The sequence below is a fragment of the Elephas maximus genome, chromosome 3, assembly GCF_024166365.1.
Source record: "Elephas maximus indicus isolate mEleMax1 chromosome 3, mEleMax1 primary haplotype, whole genome shotgun sequence".
NCBI classification, from domain to species: Eukaryota; Metazoa; Chordata; class Mammalia; order Proboscidea; family Elephantidae; genus Elephas; species Elephas maximus.
In genome coordinates, this window is record NC_064821.1 from 87,404,899 (window position 1) to 87,423,282 (window position 18,384).

The following is an 18,384-nucleotide window of genomic DNA, read 5'->3' on the forward strand; positions in this document are numbered from 1 at the left end:
AGGGAGATGTTAGGAAGGGAGCTTGTTGAGACCAGCGGAGTTGGGTGGGGGTGACGGCCTCTTCGGTTCCTGCCCTGTCAGCTCCCGGGGCTGGAAGAGGCTGCCACACTGGCGTCTCCTGTGGGCCACCCAAGGCCCTGGGATTGGGGAGGGGGAGGGCAAGGGCTTTTCATGAGGCTGAGATGGGGTGTTTGGAGATCACCCCCAGTGCACAAAACCCGGATAAGGCTTCCCCGCCAGGGCAGCGTTTGGGCGCACCCTAGGGATGGCGTCAGGAAGTATTCAGAGTGGGATTCCGTGGCCACTGGGCTACTGGCCACTGCATGTGTCTCACAGTGTACCACGACTCTGCGATTCCCAGGTGACCGTGCTTGAGAGTGGCTGCCAACTGTAGGAGCGACTGTACCGCACCTTAGCTGTGTGGTACATGGAGGTGAGGCTTTAGTGATGCTGCTGCCTTCTCTTCTGTCAAAATCCTGACCTAGGTGGTTTATTAGCCATCTCAAGGCTTTGTATTATATGATGTCAAATTCTTCGGCCACTTGGTTCCAGAGGGTGGACCTCCCTCTTCCATCATCACACCCAACCCAGAAAATGTCAGGCTGGCCTCCCCCCACCCCTTCTGGGACTGTGGGATCCTTATTTTCCTGCTCAGCTCCAGATCTAATGTTTGTCACTGAGAAGCCCCACCACTTCCACTTGACACACACCTCCTTGGTTCCCAGCCCGGCTGTGAAATGCTGACAGAGCCTTCCCTGGCTCTTTTAGGACAGAGCAGTTTCTCTAAGTGCTCTCTGTGCCTAGCAGAGAGCCCATCCCTCAGAAGGGCAATAAACACATTCTAAGCAATGAATTAATCCATTTATTAAAGTTTTCCAAGTGCAGGAGCTTTTGATGGAGTGTCATGGAGGCCCTAAAGGGAGAAAGGACCGGGGCAGGGACATGCATAGCCCTAGGAGCAGTTTTAGAGTTTAGGCCTTGTTTTAAGTTAGATAAGGAGGAGCTATCGAGGTTTTGGAGTAGGACATAATTGGCCATAACCTGTGCAAAATCTTGGGGGTGAGACTGCAGATGGGAGTCAGGCTGGAGATGATGATGATGAATATGATGAATATGGGGTGGTAGTGGTAGTAGAAAATTGAATTCAAATGGATGTAGGTTCTGAGCCAGGGAAAGTGGTAGCACTTTGTCAGTTGAGACTGGGTTGGAAGAAAGGAGAGCTCATGCATCAGGTGTGGACGGAAAGGAGAAAAGACCACTATGTGAGAGATGGCGTGCTCAGCTTTTGCTTCATTCTTGGGGTAGGTGACCAAGGAAAATGGACCACTACTTCCTACCCATCCCTGGTTCCTTTCATGGGGAGTGGCCTCTACCACCTTTCGATGTTTTTAGTTTTCAGTCAGGCTAAAGCCAGAGAGAAACTAGTTGGAAAAAAGAGGAGCCAAAATGAAAGCAAATCCATGGGGTCAGGGGCTAGAAAGCCCCCTTTAAGTAGCTCAGGCCTGGGCAGCTTGTGCTAGGCTTGTGGAAGAGTCCCTCTCACAGATGCTAGATGCCTTGAGAGGCAAGCCCAGTATGAGATGGCCTTGTGGATCTGCAGGGCTGGGGCACCAGTCTCAAGCCACCCTCCCCACCCCAACCGCAGACAGGAGTGGTATGTGCTGGGTTTCTCTGAGCTGTCAGCTCGGGGAGTGCAGACCCAAACTGGTCCAGTGAAGACATTTTCACCTTGGCCGGGGCCAAGTGGGACTGGGCAGGTCTGCTGGGCTGTAGCTGTCCCTGGCGCTGCCTCACTCCTCCCAAGGGCTCATGTCCGTGTCAATGGCAACGCAGTTGTAGGCAGCATAGCGGAGCTTCTCCTCACATACCTTGGCACTGCGGGTGTGAAGTCTTGGTCACCGCCAACTGCAGGGGTCCCTACATCACTACCACAGGTGATGGGACTCCAGCTTGTGCATTTTAGTGCCAGATGTCTTCCCCCACCCAAGAATGCCACCTCTCCTCCCTGTTCCCCATTCTCTAGGCTCCAGCCTAGGTAACTCACCTGGCGTAGTGTGGTAGAAAGAGGGTGCTGGAGCAGGTGGAAGACTCTGGTAGTGCATCTGTGGTTTCGTAACTGGGGGTATGGAGGGACCACAGATCAGCAAGAACTGTAGGGGCACAGGGCAGGGGTCCAGAGGGCCAGCCACAGCCCCTTCAGAGCTGCACTCCCCTCAGCACTCACCCCAGCTTGTCTGGGTAGATGTAGATCCGTGCTGGCAGGCGGCTCCGGCCTGTGACAAAGCGCAGGAAGCGGCTCCGGTCCTCTGAAGAGAACAGGAAATGACCACTGGCATGAATGGCTGGGGAAGTTATACAACTTCTACCCTGTCTCGTATTCCACAAGTGGAGTCCATACTCAGGCACTACCCTGCCCTCCCCCACTGACCGTTGGTGAAATTGTTCAGCGCCTCCCAGAAATACTGCACCCGCTTGTCAGACTTCTCGAAGTCTTCAAACCGGGCTGGTGGGGACAGAATTCATCCTTAGGTCCTGACCTGCCAGTCCTGAAGCTCCACCCCATGCCTTCTGCCTTGACCAGCCCATTGGAGACTCACTAAGCTTGCGGAGAGCAGCCACAGTGACCTCAGGGTCCCCGCACACCTTCTTCTCCAACTCTTGCCAGGTCAGCAAGTCCAGCACAGCCTGTGGCACCACCTTCAGCAGACCCGCCTGCATAGCTGCCAGCTGGGGAGGCGGGGAGGCCTCAGCTGGGGAACCAGGCACAACTCCCAGCTCAGTGTGTGGAAGGAATACTTGGCCTCTACTCATGGAGATAAGTGGGGGACATGTGTCTTTGCCTAGCACTGGGGGCACCTCCACTCCACTGAACAGCAGGAACATGATGCTGAGGAATAGTGGGAGCCAAAGTTCTTGGGGTACCAGTGGCCTATCAGGCTGGGTTGTAGCTACTAGAGGGGGTAGGGTCCAAGGGTTCTACTGGCCTCTGAGTAGTACCTGCTCCTTGCTCTCCTCTAGCCGTGCCTTCTGCACCATTTGGATGAAACGGGAACGGTCCTCATATCCCACCACGATGCCTGCACCCCCGGGAATCAGCTCTACCACCTGCTGATCACTTAGTACTGTGGTGAATGTTAGCTCCTTCCCAAACTTGAAGTCAAATGTCTCCTTGTCCATTCCCTCCATCACTTCCAAGAGCTTCACCTGGAGGTTGGAGAGAGATGTAGAGATCAGCTTTTCATTGTGGAGACAGTCCCTACCTTTCCTCAAGAAGAGACAGCCAGGTAAGGCAGTCCCCATGTGGGCAATGAGGGCAGGGAGGGAGTCAATACAAGGGCTGTGAAAGCACTGAGACAGTGCCTAACCAGTCTTGGAGACCAAGGATAGTGTTCTGGAGGAAATGACATCTGACCTGAGACTAAATGATGCCTGGGAGTTGGCAGGGCCACATGGGAAGTCAGGAGAAAGAACATCTTGGATAAAGGTGGAGGGAGCAAAAGACCTGAGGAATCAGTTTGGCTGGAACCTGTACATGAACCAAGTGGTCAGAGATACAGGAGTCATGTAAGGCCTTCCAAGATTCTGCATTTTAGCCCAGGACACAGCTGTTGACGAGTTTACAGTAGCAGTGAAGTGATTACTCTACTGCATGGAGATGACATGGATAAGAATGGGAGCTTTTGTACTAAGTGGTTGGGTTAGAAAGAAAGGTGGCCTGACCAGGGAGACCGTAGTCAGGAGGAAAAAGTAGACATATTCCAGAGACGTTTAAGATGGAATCTTGACAGAATGTTGGGGTAGAGGAGAGGGAGGAGTGAAGACAACCCTGAGGGTTCTGGCATGGGGAGGCGAGGGGAGTGGTGCTAGTCTGAGACAGGGAGCCCAAGAGAGCAGTAGACTGGGGAAGACGAAGAGTGTGCTGGGCCTAAGATTCAATCTTGGGGGAGCTATCCAGGAGGCAGAGCATATATGCCCCAGGTTTAGGAGAGAGGCTGGGGCTGGAGGTAAGGATTTGGGGGTCATAAGAAAAAAGATAGTAGTTAAAGCCATGGGAGTAGATGAAATTAGAGAGAAAGCATGCGTGTGATAAAAAAAAGTCTAGGACAGAGCTCTGGGGAGCACCAACCTCTAGTGGCTAGGCAGAGGAAACACTGGCTCCAGACCTTACTCACCAACACGGAGTCCACAGCTGGGAAGTCCTTGCTCCAGCTTACCTCCTCACCAGAGAGTTGTTTCCACACAAAGCCAGGCAGAGCCAGGACCTGTAGAACAAGGGCTCACTGCTGCCTTCTCACTGAGTTGCTTAGGCTGGGCTGGCCCTCCCTTCCCTCCAGAGCCCAGGGCTGCCTTGATAGGGGTGCAGGTTGGGCTACTCACCAGGAACTCCTTACCCCGAAGGGCAGCCCCCATCAGCTGTCCAATCCACTCGTACTTGGCAAAGTCCCGACAGGAGGGGTTGGGCACGTACATGTCCCGTGCCTCACCAGTACCATTGCCCTGCCACAGAGATGGAGCTGTCAGCATGGCATGGGACAGACCCTACTTTGTTGACCTAAGCTTCCCGGAATGCCTTTCACTGGAACCCCTGAATGATCCCCTCTGAATGCATCACGTCTCTTCCTCTCCTTGCCTGCCCAGAGGTTACCTAGGATAACTTTGTCCTTCCTCTGCCCCTTCTCTAGCTCAGCCTTGCACCTGGGAGCTTTGCTGAGGCAGAGTAGCAGAAACGACGTGGGGGTGGGGGTGGGAGATTACCTGGTTGGCTGTGCGCACAAAGAAGGGCAGAGGCACTGGGGTGTCTGCCGAGCTAGGGCACAGCTCTTCTGACATGTCGGCTAGGCTGTCTCGGAAACCACCCCCTGAAATCACAGATGCCCTCAGCTGGGCATTCCAGACCCCCAAGCCCCGTAGTGGGGTGATATCCAGGACCCCTTTCTTGGTTAGCCGGTGATCCCAGAAGCCTTTACCACCCTCAACAAGGCAACTGGCAGGACCCCTGTCATCCAGCCCTGCTCAGGGCCTCACCTTGGTCAATGATGCCTTCTGCAATGAATTTACACTCCCACCACTGGTCATAGCGCATGGGCCACCTGCCGGGGTGGAGCTTTGTCATCATGCTGGGCCAGGGCTCAGGGTGATTTACCAGCCCAGAGACCAGCCAGGAGTCGGGGCTAAAGAGGGATTAAGGGGGTGGGGGAGTGCCTAGGGCAGCATGTGGGTGTACGTGTGTGCATGTGTACCCTGGTCAAGTGCCTTACCCTGATGCCATACCTGTAGTCCAGGGGCTTCTCATACTTGTCAGAGGGCTTGAGGCCTTCATAAACCTGGGGGTGGGAGGTAATAGGGAAGTCTATGTCAACACCTGTCTCCACTCTTGTCTGAAGACCTTTACTCAGCTCCTTCTTGGGCCCTTTACTAACAAATCCCTCAGCCCAACCCCTGGGGGTCCAGACCTGGGTGAAGACCGCATTCTTGCAAGCAGGGTCCCTCGAGGGGCAGGCACGGTGCTCCATGGCAAGGCGCCGGTTGATGTACAGGCGTGGCATGAACCTGGGCTTGCTACTCTCTGAGTCGCGCAGGCACTGGGCCACCAGGCTGGGCCGCTGGCGTGACAGCAGCAGGAACTGCTTAACTTGCTGGTGAGGAGAGGTGGCCAGAGCAGGCCCAGTGGGCAAATCAGCCTCTGTCCAGGCCCTCCCTGGAACCTTTCTCTATGCCTGGACCCAATCTCACAATTCTAGTCCTAGTCCATCCCCCGTCCTTGCCTCCAGTCCCTTCCTTAGCCCAGCCGTCAGGGTGACTTTCTAAAACAAAAAATCCAACGTTGTCATTCCCTTGCTTAACACTTTTCCAATGAATCTGCTGACCAAGGACACAGTTCTTGTTTCAGCCTGGCCCACTTCCTGCCTACCTCCTCCCAGCCTCATCTCTGTGTCATCCTGGGCTGCTGCTAACTCCCAGTATGTACCTTTCACATGGCCTGCCCTGTCCGTGCTGTCACTGCTTCTCTCCCAGCCCTTGTGTATTCCACACATGCATCTGGTGACTAGCCCCCAAAATAATACATTTTAACCATTTGTGTCTAGCATACTCTGTGTTAACAGAGCTCAGCAGAGGGAGCCTACTGCCAAGGCCAGCAGTGGGTAGGCCCGCTCACCTTAATCTCACTGAAGGTGCCCAGGGTGTGATCCCAGGCAGGTACCAGGTGGTGCAGAACACTGTCCAGGATCTTTATGAACCTGGGGTGGGCAGGTAAAGATAACTACAGCTAAAGAGTTGGGCATGGATGTAAGCTACAAAGCCCCCCTCCCCAGTACACAGGCACAGGGAGAAGGCAGGGCATAGGGGCTGCTCTGACTTTTGAAATGAAACAACTTATAGTATAAAGCCTTGGGGACCTCCTCCACACAGATGCAAAAGCCCAGGGTAGAGAAAGGGGAGGGCCTGGCAGTTCTAGGGCCACAGCCACCTCTGTAGAAGAACAGCTCTGCGGTACAGTACTTCCGGGTCAGTGCCTTCCAGGCGCGGGTATCGCACCAGACTGGTTGGCTGGAACAGGTCTGCATTCAACCCTAGTTCCCGCTGCCTAGATGACTTGATCTTGATCCCTCGAAGACGCACGTCAATCCCATCGTCTGAGAGAAGGGGTCAGAGTGCACCTGCTATCTCCTTGGCCCCCAGACCTGGGAATGGCTCCTTACTGCTCAGCCTTTTGTCACCTTTAGCTCCTAGCAACTTGAGACCTCTGAGATCTCCTTCTACTCATTGGATTGTAATTTACTCGTTCTTGATGGCTCTTCTGCCCACTGCTATAATGTTGGGATCCCTGAGGGTTCTCACTCAGTTTCTCTCCCAAGTGAACTGCTATAGCTTCAAGGAATCTCCTTTAAAGCACTTACCACCCGACTCAGGCCCCTATGCCTCAAATCTTGGAGTTACTTCAGCCATTACTTTCACCCTAATTCCAAGCCCATCTCCTTTCCATGCCCAATGCCAGCTTGTCCCATCTATATACTGGCCCTTTTCCTTCCCCACAGCCCCAAGTCCTACCTCGGCACTCAACGATGCGGATCTCGATGATTGGGAGGTGGATGGTCATGTCCTCTAGGACACAGACATCCCCTATCAGGGTCCTAAGGAGATGGGTGTGAGTCACTTCAGACACTGTCCCCTCCAGACATTCAGGGATTGCAGGGTCCCACTCAATCTTAGCTGGGTCAGGCCCCATTGCTAGGATAACCACCCTCTCCCAACCCCCTGCCCAAAATCCCAGGCCAGCTCACTCACTCGTCAATGCTCACGTCACTCAGCTTCTTCAGGTTATCCCCTTCACCCCCATAGACCACCACCCGCTTAGGCATAAAGTTGTCATCTGTGGTATCCACCGTGAGTAGCAGCCTCCTGAGGAGTCAGAGTGTGTACATGGGTCTCTGTGTACCCAAATGCTTGTGGCTCACCCATCCTGCTCTGCCCCAGAGACCACTCACTTGACGATGGTGCCCTTCTTCATGGTAAGCCGTACCCAGTGCTGGCACTGGGATCCATCACTCTCCCAATAGGTGTCTGCATTGCTGTCTGTCAGGCAGGACACATTGAACTCTTCCTGGAGGGTCGGGGGAGAGAACAGAAAGATGGAGTGAGCGGTTACTCCTACTCTTTGCACTGGGCATGTGTGCTTTGGGCCAGGGAGCAAAAGAGAAAAAGCATGGTGGAGCTGGACTAATTGGGCAAGTAGCACGGAAGGTGCCTAAGAGGTCCCTATAGGGCTTCCAAGATGGGAGCCTAAACTGGGTCTGGCCTGTGGGGGTTTGGGTCTGGCCTTGGCCTAGAGATGGGGGGTCTGAACCTAGCCTTGAGGAATATGGCTACATCTTGCCTGGGGTAGGGGGAGTCCCAGCACCCACCGTGTAGGAGGAAACGTCTATGCTCTCCACATATTGCTTCACGCTACCCAGGTTCTCATCCTCCTTGCCCAGGTGGTCATACAAGAAGTGGATCAGGTCCTCGTCGCACTCGTAGGTCCATGTTGGGGGCACATAGCTAAGCAACCCCAAGCCCCTAATTAGGTCGGGCCCAGACCTGGAGCTCCCACCTCCCCATCATAGTGCAGTTCACTCACAGCAGCCTTTGTACAGCTTCAGTGTAAGCCTCTGCCGGCTGAGGCCTCGATCCAAGGCGGTGTGAGTATGTCAGGTCCACTACTTGCTCCCATCTGTGGGCACAGGGTGGCGGGGAGGGGTGGTGTGTGTGGGATGGGGATACATCAGCAAGCAGCAGGACCCCTACATCAGGTCCTGAAGTCTCCTTCCGAACTTCTCCAGACCACGCCCCCAGGGGAACCCTTCAGGTTGCACCCCTTCTAGCTTTTAACCTAGTCTCCACTCTCTTATCCCACCTCCCAGGCCAGTGGCTGACTTGTTTCTAACTCCTCCTTGGCCGGCTATCTAACTGCAAGTCCCACCCTTTCAAGTGGAGGACCTGAGCACTGGCCGGTAGTCCACACCGAAGAGCTGCTGCTGCCGCTGGAGGTGGTCGGGGGTGTCGATGGGCACTAGGCGGGCCCCGCCTTCCGCCGGGCGGCACACCAGCAACCAGCCTTCGTCCAGCCCGCATTCGCCCAGGTGTTCTGCCAGTTGCTCCTGTCAGAAAGGGCCAGACGGAGACAGCCGTCAGGACACTCCCCACCGGTCCGCCCAGCCCAGCCCAGGGCAAAGGACACAGAACGCAGCGTCGGCTCGATATGGGGGCGGGGCGGGGCGGGGAGGGGAATAACTTGGGGGTTCCCTGGCCCCGGGGGTCTTTTGCGAGGCCCCAGGTAGGCCAGGCTGCACCTTGGTCAGCTTCACCCAGAGTCCGTAGCCGTTGCACAGCTCCTCTCCCGTGGTGCGCACGCATGCGCCGCGCCGGAGCTCGATGCTGTCGCGGGCAGCGCGGAGAGGCCCGGAGCCCGTACTGGGGGCCGGGCCGGCGGCACCCACACGCAGCCCCAGGCCCTCCGCCTCCCACACCGGCAGTAGCACGCGCGACGGTCCCGCCGGGTCCTTGTAAAGCTTGTAGAGCACCTCGCGCGGTACGAAGGCCAGCGCCTCCGGCAGTGGCCGCCCCGCGCGGAGGTTTCGCGCTGCCTCCGCCAGGAAGCGCACGCGGCCCAACAGCTGCCTGGGGGACTCCAGCGTCGCGCCCGGGCTTGGACCTGCCATGGTGAAAAGGCTAAGGGAAGCCCAGGGGCGATCCCACGCCGAGAGCAGCGGCTGCAAAAGCTGCCCGAGCTTCCCACCACGTCCGGCCCCGCCTCTGGCCAGCCGTGGCCGTATATTCTGGCTTATGCACACCCACTTTGTTTGTATTGCCCTGTGTACTCTGAGCTGACAGCCATAATACTTACCCCCGCCTTTCCCCATGTCCCCTACCCAGCCAGTCAGACCCAAGTTCAGTCATTTTTACCTGATCAACCCTCCCCTCTCCATTCCCACTGCTATACTCTGGTTCAAGCCATAATTCTCTCTAGTCCGGATTATGGTAACTGTCATTTTTCTGGTCCTCCCGCCTCCTATCTTATTTCCCCAGCCATCGTACTACCACAAGAGGAATCTTAAAAACGCACGTTAGACCATTCGCTGCTAGACATCTGGCTTCCCATCTTAGGGGTAAAAAAACCCCGTTGCCGTCGAGTGACTAAAAAGTTTGGGAGAATGACTCCCATTCCATCCCTGTCTCTAGGGAGTGTTGAATCAATCTGTCTCTATCCCGGTTGCTTCTCCTATTCCCAGAACACTGGTGGCTCAGTGGTTAAGTCTTAGCTGCTAACCTGAAAGGTCGGCGATTGCTCCACCAGCAGCTCAGCGGGAGAAAGATGTGGCAGTCTGCTTCGTAAAGATTACGGCTTTGGAAACCCTATGAGGGCAGTTCTACTCTGTTCTATAGAGTCGCTCTGAGTCGGAATAGACTCCACGGCAATGGGTTTAACGGGTTGATAATCTCTATTCAGTTTCTCCCGGATGCCTTCATGGTGGGAAGGAAGGGGCAGAGAAAGATAGGCAGAAACTGTTGGTGAAGTACAGGAGGTAAAGGAAATTTTTGTTTTGAAGTAATTTTCACATAATTAAAGTTATCGAGAAAAAAATCATGTACTTTTGACAGCTCCCCATTTTTTCCTCCTAGGAAGTTGGAAACAGTGCCTCTCGTTGCTTCCCTCCAAACTATTTGTATGCTGCCGTTTCGATGGTACCTAACAACACACTTCTTCAGGATAAAGTGACCCAGCATGACCTGGACCCTGCTGGCATCTCCAGCCTCTCCTCTACCCTCCACCAGATTAATCTCCCAGTTCCTAAAAACAATCACATTTGCCCTTTCTAATCTTCCCTTTGCATATGCTTTTCCCTCTGCTTGGAGGCCGCTCCCCCACTTTCCCCCCAATTAGTTGCTTCCAGCTCTTCCCTCTTTAAACATTTACCATTGTGATTGTGGTTTCTCTATTTTTCCATCAGTCTAGCTCTATGAAGGCAGCGACTGTCTTGTTCACCACTGTAATCTCCGCATCTAGTATAATGCCTGGCTCTTAGTAGTGAATATACATAATTTTTTGTTTTTTTAATAATAATTTCAGTGCTCTAGTTCCATCATCCGCTGTATGCCTGGCTGGACCAGACATAAGATTGTTAGAGTCATGGAGAACGGGACTGAGAATGAGACTTGGGCCGAGCCTTTGGGATTTTCAGGCCATTTTAGGAGAACAAATTGCTCATGCCACCCTAAGCGTTTGCAGCTGCGCCGCTACGGCAGACTTTACGGTGAAGAAAGGTAGGGGTCCTACCGGCAGCTGCCCAGGCAGCCCGGGAGCTGTCACTGGAGTCTGATCATGTGACTTTCAACATGGCGACGCCCTTGGCTCACTCCAGGAAGAGGCGGAGCCTGGGCAGAGGGCGGGCTCAGAGTCAAGTGAACGTGGGTACTGTGCTGACATTTAGACGGCTTACCATGGAAGCGAAACAGTTGGGGTGAGTTCTCCGCAGCACCCAGTTGGGCCAGCGGGGCTTGTGACTAGAGTATCCTAATTTATGAACCTATCCCTTGACCCCCCCCCCCCCCACCCATGGTGATCTCCCAACCCGAACCCCAGTCGCTTGGATCTTGCTCCTCCCACCATGGATTCCTGAGACCTTCATCTCAGGAATCGCTTAGCAGTGCTGCGTCCCCCAGAGCTTCATTTAGGGGATGACCCCAGGATTTTCTAATCCTCAGCTAGGATCCCTATTTTGGGATCCTCAACTATAATTCCCCCTTGACTGTAACAGCCTGAGGCGGGGGGGCGGTCTCCCAGCCTCGGAGCCAGCTACTGGGACCCCTGTCCCTGAGATTCTCAGGTCCGAAGACCCCCAAACTATCTGGGCTTTCGACCTCTCCCTCCTCAGTCCCTTCAGTTGTTTTAAGCTTGGGGGAGCTGGGACTGTGTATAGGGAAGAGACCTCAGCACGGGCCCTTCTGAAGTCTTGTGAACTACCTGATAGGCAGAAGAGACGTAATGGGCGCGGAGCTGCGGGCTTGGTAGCTTGGTAGCTGGCCTGCAGGAGGCAGATAGCGGTTCGCCTAAGAACCCGCGCCTTCTCCCGCCTTCCCCATCCCCCAGCCTACCGTCCACGCCTACCCTACTCCCTGCACCCGTATTCCAGACCCCAGGGTTTTCCAGACCCCAGGGTTTTCCGGAGCTGAAGAATGACACGTTCCTGCGAGCAGCCTGGGGGGAAGACACAGACTACACTCCTGTTTGGTGCATGCGGCAGGCAGGCCGCTACTTACCAGGTCAGGGTCAGGGCCCGGGAATCTATGTAAAAAACTGCAGAGTGAAAAGTTTCTGAGGAGCGGGAGGCCTATGGAGGTCCTCAAGGCCGAGTCCAGCCTTCTCTCTCCTGCCTGCAGAGTTTAGAGAAACCCGGGCTACCCAGGACTTTTTCAGCACCTGTCGTTCCCCTGAGACCTGCTGTGAACTGACTCTGCAGGTGAGGGGTCCACAAAGGAGGGAGGGATTTCTTTCCTCAGCTTGCCACCTAGCAACCTGTCTCCTATTCCCTACAGCCACTACGTCGCTTCGCTCTGGATGCTGCCATCATCTTCTCTGACATCCTTGTTGTACCCCAGGTACCAGCCCAAACCTGATTCTGGAATGGGTAAAAAAAAAGGGGGGAAAGGTCCCTTGGAAGTCCTTCTATCAGTCTTGTCAGGGTTCAAGATAAGCACATATCCTCACCGAAGAGAGGAGGAAAACAAAGGCTGAAAGATACGGAGTTTGGGCCTGACTTCTCTCTTCCTGGCATAGGCTGGAAAGAACCTTTCCTCCTGGAATTCCAGGTTGAGAACCCAAAAGTTTTCTCCCCCTCCAGGCACTGGGCATGGAGGTGACCATGGTGCCTGGTAAAGGACCCAGCTTCTCAGAGCCATTAAGGGAAGAACAGGACCTGGAGCACCTACGAGATCCAGCAGCAGCAGCCTCTGAGCTGGCCTATGTTTTCCAGGCCATCACCCTTACCCGACAGCGGCTGGACGGGCGTGTGCCACTGATTGGCTTTGCTGGCGCCCCGGTAATGTGGGACAGTACAGAGGCTCAGGCATGGGGAAATCACTCTGGCAGGTCTGGTGTAGATAAGGGAAGAAGAAAAGTGTCAGTCTTCCTGTGACATCCTCTTTCCATCCTTTTGCAGTGGACCCTGATGACGTACATGATTGAGGGTGGCAGCTCAAGCACTATGGCTAAGGCCAAGCGCTGGCTGTATCAGAGACCTCAAGCTAGTCACCAGCTGCTTCGCATACTCACTGATACTCTGGTACCATATCTGGTGGGACAAGTGGCTGCTGGTGCCCAGGTGAGTCCTGAGGGGGAGACAAGTAGGCTGGGATTTAATCTATAAGGACTAAGCGGGTAGAGATCTCAGTGCCAGACATGTGGGGTTTTGGCCTCCAATGATCTGGCTGGAGCAGCTAAGCCCTCCCTGACACTGGCAAGAGGGGCTTGATGCTCTCTGTGTTTGAAGACCAAAGCTAGTGCTGGGATCTGCAGGAGAAGTCAAAACTTTTTGATTAGACCTAGGCTTATAGGTTCAAGCCGTATCAGAGGTTGAGGTCATGTGGGGAAAACTGAGCCACATTTTGTGTGAGAGTCCAGGGTTACTTCCTCTTTGTATGTTGCGTATTTCTTCTCACCCCCAAAACCCCCAACTGCAGGCATTACAGCTTTTTGAGTCCCACGCTGGGCACCTTGGCCCACAGCTCTTCACCAAGTTTGCACTACCCTATATCCGTGATGTGGCCAAGAGGGTGAAGGCTGGACTTCAGGAGGCAGGCCTGGCACCTGTGCCCATGGTGAGGATGGGAATGAGTGAGTGAAGGCAGGCCTGTGTAGCTTTCTGAGCAAGTCTTGCATGCACTGAAATGACCACTGGAGGGCAGCAGAGGTGCAGCTGAGAAAGGTTAGTGGGCATGGCAAGGCCCTCTAGCCTCAGAGAGCTGCCCTTCCCCCTAGATCATCTTTGCTAAGGATGGGCATTTTGCCCTGGAGGAGCTGGCCCAGGCTGGCTACGAGGTGGTTGGGCTCGACTGGACACTGGCCCCAGAGAAAGCCCGGTGAGTGATGCTGAGTTAGCTCCTTGGGGTTAAGGTGGAGAGGCGGCAGCTGCTATATGTGCAGTCACCAGAACGTGGCACTGGCTCTGCTTTCAGGGAGCTTGTGGGGAAGACCGTGACATTGCAGGGCAACCTGGACCCCTGTGCCCTGTATGCATCTGAGGTAAGAACCAGGATCCCTATGTATGCCTATGAGTTTGTCTCTGTGCACCCACAGAGATGTGGCGTGTGAATTACTGTGTGTTTTTATTATGTTTGTCTGTCCCTTTCCCACTTCTCCATCCCATATGAACAACATAAGCTCTATGAAGGCAAGGTTTTTTTTTTTTGTTCATTTGTTTTTCTTAGTGCTTGGCCCATACTAGGTATCCAACGTATTTTATTGAATTAATACTGAGTGAATAAGTGAGTAGAAGCATGCCTGTGTATGTGTGTGTCACTATTACGTATAGCAAGGACAGAGGCTTGCTGGCCTCCCCTTAGCCAGTGCTCTGTTGGTCCCCCAGGAGGAGATCCGGCAGCTGGTGCAGCAGATGCTGGATGACTTCGGGCCACGTCGCTACATTGCCAACCTGGGCCATGGGCTTTACCCTGACATGGACCCAGAACATGTGGGGGCCTTTGTGGATGCTGTGCACAGACACTCACGTCTGCTTCGACAGAACTGAGCATACACCTTCTCCCCTAAGTACCACCAACACAGATGATTGTTTCCAGAAAAATAAAAGTCCCAGAGTTGGAATCTAGTATGTTGTTTTGTTTGTGAAAGATTTCTGCCCTTATCCTCACTTCTTTTTAGCCTCTGCTCCTTTCCTGGGGCTTCTCTCTACACTCTTTCCTCAAGTCATGGGGGCTTAGGTATCTTGAATATGTGCTATAGGAGTTAATGTCAGGACCCTCACTGCCCCCTTGGTCCTAGATATCCAATCCCCAGAGCTACATGAGGCTGGGCAGAGCTTCGTAACAGTTGGGGCTGTGATATTTGCAGAGAAAGGGCTGGGGGCCCCCACAGCATACAAAGGCCAAACTGACAGGACTTTGTGTCTGGGGAAGAAGATGGAGTCTGGGTGAGCAGGGAGAAGTTGCGAGACCTTCAGCTTCGACACCAAAAGATGGGGAAGGCAAAAAGACTCAGAGCTAGGGGCTGGGTTGGTTAGGCCTTGGTCGAGGCCACCCATCACCAAGGTGAGAAAGCCTCCAAAGCCAGAAGCCCCTCTGGTGCTCAGGGTCGTTCTGCATTCTCTCTCGAGTGTATCTTCTAATTTTCTCAGGCCTTGGTGTTTCTTCTCACAGTGGCACCTATTTCCTGCGACAAGGCTGTGTGGTGCCTTTGAGAACTGGAGAGAGGTTTGGTGTGGCAGAAAATTCCTCATTTGTCATCCCCCATCTCAGACCACCAGGAACGCACTGTGTTACAGGCCCAACTGGAAACCTGTCCCAGCCAGGCAATGCGGAGAGAGAGAAGGGCCTCGTTTATTAAGAGAATGCAATTTCTGCTTTTAGAAAAATTATCTTTTCTGTGATGCATGATTTATTCATAGAAAAGCACTGTGAGTTCACACATTTGCTAAAAAAAGGTAATCGTGATACAGAAATGGGAGTGGCTTCTCTCTTTTTTTTTTTTAACAACCCATTGGGCCTAGAGGTTGTAGGGACCCACGGCTGGATACTAAGACTTAAGTAGCCACAAACAGTAAATACAACTTATTGGTCAGTTTGGAGCAAAGAGGGGTGACAAACAGCTTGTCAAAGAAAGGAAAATAAAGCAGACAGTGAGGTCCTTAGTTCACACTCTAGCTATGCCACCCTTCCCTCTAACACCCCACCCCCTACTCAGAAACTAAGACATGAAACAGTAAACACAAGACACTGGTATCCAAATGACTCTTCTGAATGTCCCTTGCTACCTCCTATAAACATTCCATATTGAGAAGAGGGGACAGGCAGGTAGCAGGAACATGGTACACTGTGGAGGTCTGCCAGAGCTAAGAAACAAGTAGTCCAGTAGGACTAGAAATTAGGAAGGGGAAGGCCAAATGCATTCTAGCCCTAGCCTCCAAATCAGGGACCAGGGGGACTGACAAAAGCAGGCAGAGGAAGCTTGAGGTAGAAAGGCAGGGGAAGAAAGCAAGTATGGAGTGAGAAGAGAACTGGAGCTCAAGCAGCCAGTTTTTGGGCAGAGAGAGACTGGTGCTTAGAAGGTTGCTGGCGAGAGAGAGTGGTGAATAGAGGAGGCGCAGAGACAGGGGAAAAGTTTAGCTGGTGAGACAGAGAGGAATAAGGAAGAGAAATCTGGCAAAGACAGAAGAGACACATTCATGTAGACCCTCAAACATGAGTACGCAGACATAAGTACATGTAGAAATATATACACATAAAGACACATCCATGAACAGCAGGCATACACACAGATATAAACATGTTTACACATGTGCACTTATGTGTGCCCAGATACACACACACTAAACATGCATACACATACCAACATAAGTGCATTTATACACATACAGATTCACATATGTATGCAAATGTATACCTCCTCACATCCACAGTCCAACACATACATGTATTCATACATGTATACAGACACATGCAGAACGGATACAGGTACACATACATATATGTGCACATACAGACAGGCATGCACAGATATTTGTGCACACAGACACGTATTTGGCCACGCAGATAATCACACGCATACACAATCAGAGATTAAACAATAAGCTCTCTAACATAAAGGTGACCAGAGTAGATGTATATCATGAGCTCAATGGCTTCCTAGACCCCAGGGTCTCATCTTCTCCCTGCACTTGCTTCTCAGGTGCTCAGCAGGCTCCCAAGAAGCTGTGTAAGGCAGGAGCAGGAACAGGAGCTTTAGTGTCCTCATGGCTTCATGAGCCAAAAGCCTAAGTCCTGGCCTCTGCCCCTCACCCACATCTGGGCTACAGATGCCTGTCTGCAGGCTGGGGTTTCTGCATAGACTAGACTAGGGAATTATTCCAACTGGCCATTTTTCTCCCCACTGCCCCCACTCTTCCATGGCCAAGAGCATACACTCTATAAGGGAAACCTGAGAAATGGTTGTGAATCTCCTCAGAAAACAAAAGACCTCCTTTCAACCAGCCTATCCTCCCACCCACGGCTACTTCAAGTGCCCTTCAAATTAGAACCAGAATTATAAATAGTTACAACTTTACAATGTCACTGGCAGCACATATACTATAGTATTTACAGTACCATAAATGCTTCTGCTTCTCTGGTTAAGCAATCCCTGAGACGGAACTGTGTTCTGTGTTTGCCAAGGGAGAGAGGGCCAATGCCCAGGAAATGCAGGATATAGGGGTGCGAGGTGGCATGTTGTGGGGTTTCTGATCGATCTGCAGGGCCCAGCTCCCCCAGGAACAGTGGGCTGTAGTGAGAACCTTCCCAAGGCAACCATATTGGCTAGAGTTGGACTCTCCCCATCCTTAGCCCTGTGGTCCTTTGGTTTCAATCACAGGTACTCAGAGTCCTCAGGGGGACAAATGTTTCAGTGCCCTTGGCCTGACCTGATGGAGCCTGGGAGCCCAGCCTGCCCTGGTGGTGAGCTGTCTGCTTTTTTCAGCCAAAGCGCTCTCGCACCAGCAGCATTAGCTTCTTCTTGCCTTTGTAGATCTGTTTGAGGTTGTCGATGAACTGGGCAAACTGCAGGTGGCCATCCTGGGGCAGCAGGAAGGTCTCCCGAGCCTTGCTCAGAAACTCAATGAACTCTCCGTAGTGGCGGGGGCTGATGTGTGTCAGGCGTGAGTGTGTGGTGTTGATATAGGCATTGATGGTGGCATCCAGCAGCTGGCGCAGAGGAGCTTTGTCTGTGGACATGAGCTTTCCGGAGCTGCGGCGACCTGGGATGCCGGCCAGGCCAGGTGCAGTTACCGTGCAGCGCCGCAGTATGTCTGAAAGCACTGTGGCGCAATGCACACTCTTCACCACCAGGGGGATCAGAGCCGCCAGCTCATTCTTGCCCAGAGAGTGGCTGAGGGCGCATGCCCAGAGCACATCATTGATGGCTGGGTGGGTGTCCTGGTTATAGGCCAGGTTGAGATGACTCATGGCCAGTGAGGCCAACTTGAAGGCACGTAGCGGGTAGCCACGGAGCTCCATGTAGCGGGCGATGGTGAACAGCTGTGAATGGGTCATGCCACCAGCAGCAGCATCAATGGCGATCTGGTAGGCTGCCTCAAAGGCGATGTGGTCTTTCTCACAGAGTGTAAGGGCTGACAGGGCACAGCTCTGTGGATCCTTCATAGCACACTGCAGGGCCAGGGTGCGGGCGCAGCTAGCTAGCTCCTCCCGCTGTGGATAGTCGAGACTGAGACGCAGGATAGTAGTGTGGGACACAGCTGTGGCAGCTACAATACTAGTAGCCTCGGTGGGGGTGAAGAGCGTGTACCAGCTCTGCAAGATGCTCACCAGGGCCCGCACACCTGTCAGGGAGAGCCTGAGCTCAGCCGTGGCCATCAGAGTCCCGATCCAGGTCTGCCCAGATTACCATTTGAGGTCAGAACTTGGCCTGCAGAGATGAGCTCTCCCTCCTCATCAGCAGCCTTGAGATGATCTGAGGCAAACCAGGGCAAAGGGAGCAACCCGGATGGCCGGACCCTGTTTGGGGTCTCCTCCCATCTCTTCCTTCCCCAGGTCAGAGAAGGTCTCTGCAGGTGCTGTTAGCTCCTCACAAGGATGGAGCAGCAAAGCCTGTGGATTGCCTACCTCAAGGCAGGTGTCCCAGGT

At 53.5% G+C, this 18,384-nt stretch overlaps 3 protein-coding genes across 7 annotated transcripts in view; 1 reads left to right on the forward strand and 2 right to left on the reverse strand.

Annotated features, from left to right (window-relative positions):
• Window positions 1-852: 852 nt before the first annotated feature.
• On the reverse strand, window positions 853-9,285 carry HECTD3 (HECT domain E3 ubiquitin protein ligase 3). 2 transcript variants are annotated; one of them, XM_049879123.1, is made up of 21 exons: window positions 8,832-9,285; window positions 8,479-8,639; window positions 8,120-8,212; window positions 7,905-8,040; window positions 7,488-7,603; window positions 7,288-7,401; window positions 7,051-7,133; window positions 6,470-6,635; window positions 6,158-6,239; window positions 5,454-5,636; window positions 5,272-5,324; window positions 5,026-5,090; window positions 4,756-4,859; window positions 4,378-4,497; window positions 4,173-4,262; window positions 2,998-3,204; window positions 2,598-2,727; window positions 2,429-2,503; window positions 2,225-2,306; window positions 2,045-2,116; window positions 853-1,875 (listed from the first exon to the last, which is right to left on the reverse strand). In XM_049879123.1, the coding sequence occupies exons 1-21, from the start codon at window positions 9,198-9,200 to the stop codon at window positions 1,791-1,793; spliced, it is 2,586 nt and encodes an 861-aa protein (XP_049735080.1). In that variant the 5' UTR covers window positions 9,201-9,285; the 3' UTR covers window positions 853-1,790. The 2 variants fall into 2 exon arrangements, with proteins under 2 accessions (XP_049735080.1, XP_049735081.1); XM_049879124.1 differs by lacking the exons at window positions 853-1,875; window positions 2,045-2,116; window positions 2,225-2,306; window positions 2,429-2,503 and having other exon boundaries at window positions 2,609-2,750.
• A 1,636-nt stretch (window positions 9,286-10,921) lies between these two features.
• UROD (uroporphyrinogen decarboxylase) lies at window positions 10,922-14,363 on the forward strand. Of its 3 annotated transcripts, none has more exons than XM_049879134.1 (10): window positions 10,922-11,000; window positions 11,630-11,802; window positions 11,920-11,999; window positions 12,076-12,138; window positions 12,381-12,578; window positions 12,699-12,860; window positions 13,219-13,356; window positions 13,517-13,617; window positions 13,714-13,780; window positions 14,124-14,363. In XM_049879134.1, exons 1-10 carry the CDS (start codon window positions 10,981-10,983, stop codon window positions 14,283-14,285), a joined length of 1,164 nt encoding a protein of 387 aa, XP_049735091.1. In that variant the 5' UTR covers window positions 10,922-10,980; the 3' UTR covers window positions 14,286-14,363. The 3 variants fall into 3 exon arrangements, with proteins under 3 accessions (XP_049735091.1, XP_049735092.1, XP_049735093.1); XM_049879135.1 differs by having other exon boundaries at window positions 10,926-11,000; window positions 11,690-11,802; XM_049879136.1 differs by having other exon boundaries at window positions 10,927-11,000; window positions 11,673-11,802.
• A 2,286-nt stretch (window positions 14,364-16,649) lies between these two features.
• Window positions 16,650-18,384, reverse strand: part of ZSWIM5 (zinc finger SWIM-type containing 5) — a 203,558-nt gene continuing 201,823 nt past the window's right edge. For both annotated transcript variants that reach the window (XM_049879122.1, XM_049879121.1), the window contains one exon: window positions 16,650-18,080. In XM_049879122.1, the coding sequence (XP_049735079.1) occupies window positions 17,218-18,080 (863 nt within the window). In that variant the 3' untranslated portion in view covers window positions 16,650-17,217. The remainder of the gene's footprint in view (window positions 18,081-18,384) is intronic.

Bases quoted from the DNA above. Each gene is read 5' to 3' on its own strand.
- HECTD3 (XM_049879123.1), bottom strand. From the start codon at position 9,200: ATGGCAGGTCCAAGCCCGGGCGCGACGCTGGAGTCCCCCAGGCAGCTG. The intron at 8,640-8,831 runs GTGCAGCCTGGC...CCTTTCTGACAG, and splicing joins TCTGGGTGAAGCTGACCAAG to GAGCAACTGGCAGAACACCT. The intron at 1,876-2,044 runs GTGAGTTACCTA...TCACACCCGCAG, and splicing joins TTTCTACCACACTACGCCAG to TGCCAAGGTATGTGAGGAGA.
- UROD (XM_049879134.1), top strand. From the start codon at position 10,981: ATGGAAGCGAAACAGTTGGG. The intron at 12,139-12,380 runs GTACCAGCCCAA...CTCCCCCTCCAG, and splicing joins ACATCCTTGTTGTACCCCAG to GCACTGGGCATGGAGGTGAC. The intron at 13,357-13,516 runs GTGAGGATGGGA...CCTTCCCCCTAG, and splicing joins GCCTGGCACCTGTGCCCATG to ATCATCTTTGCTAAGGATGG.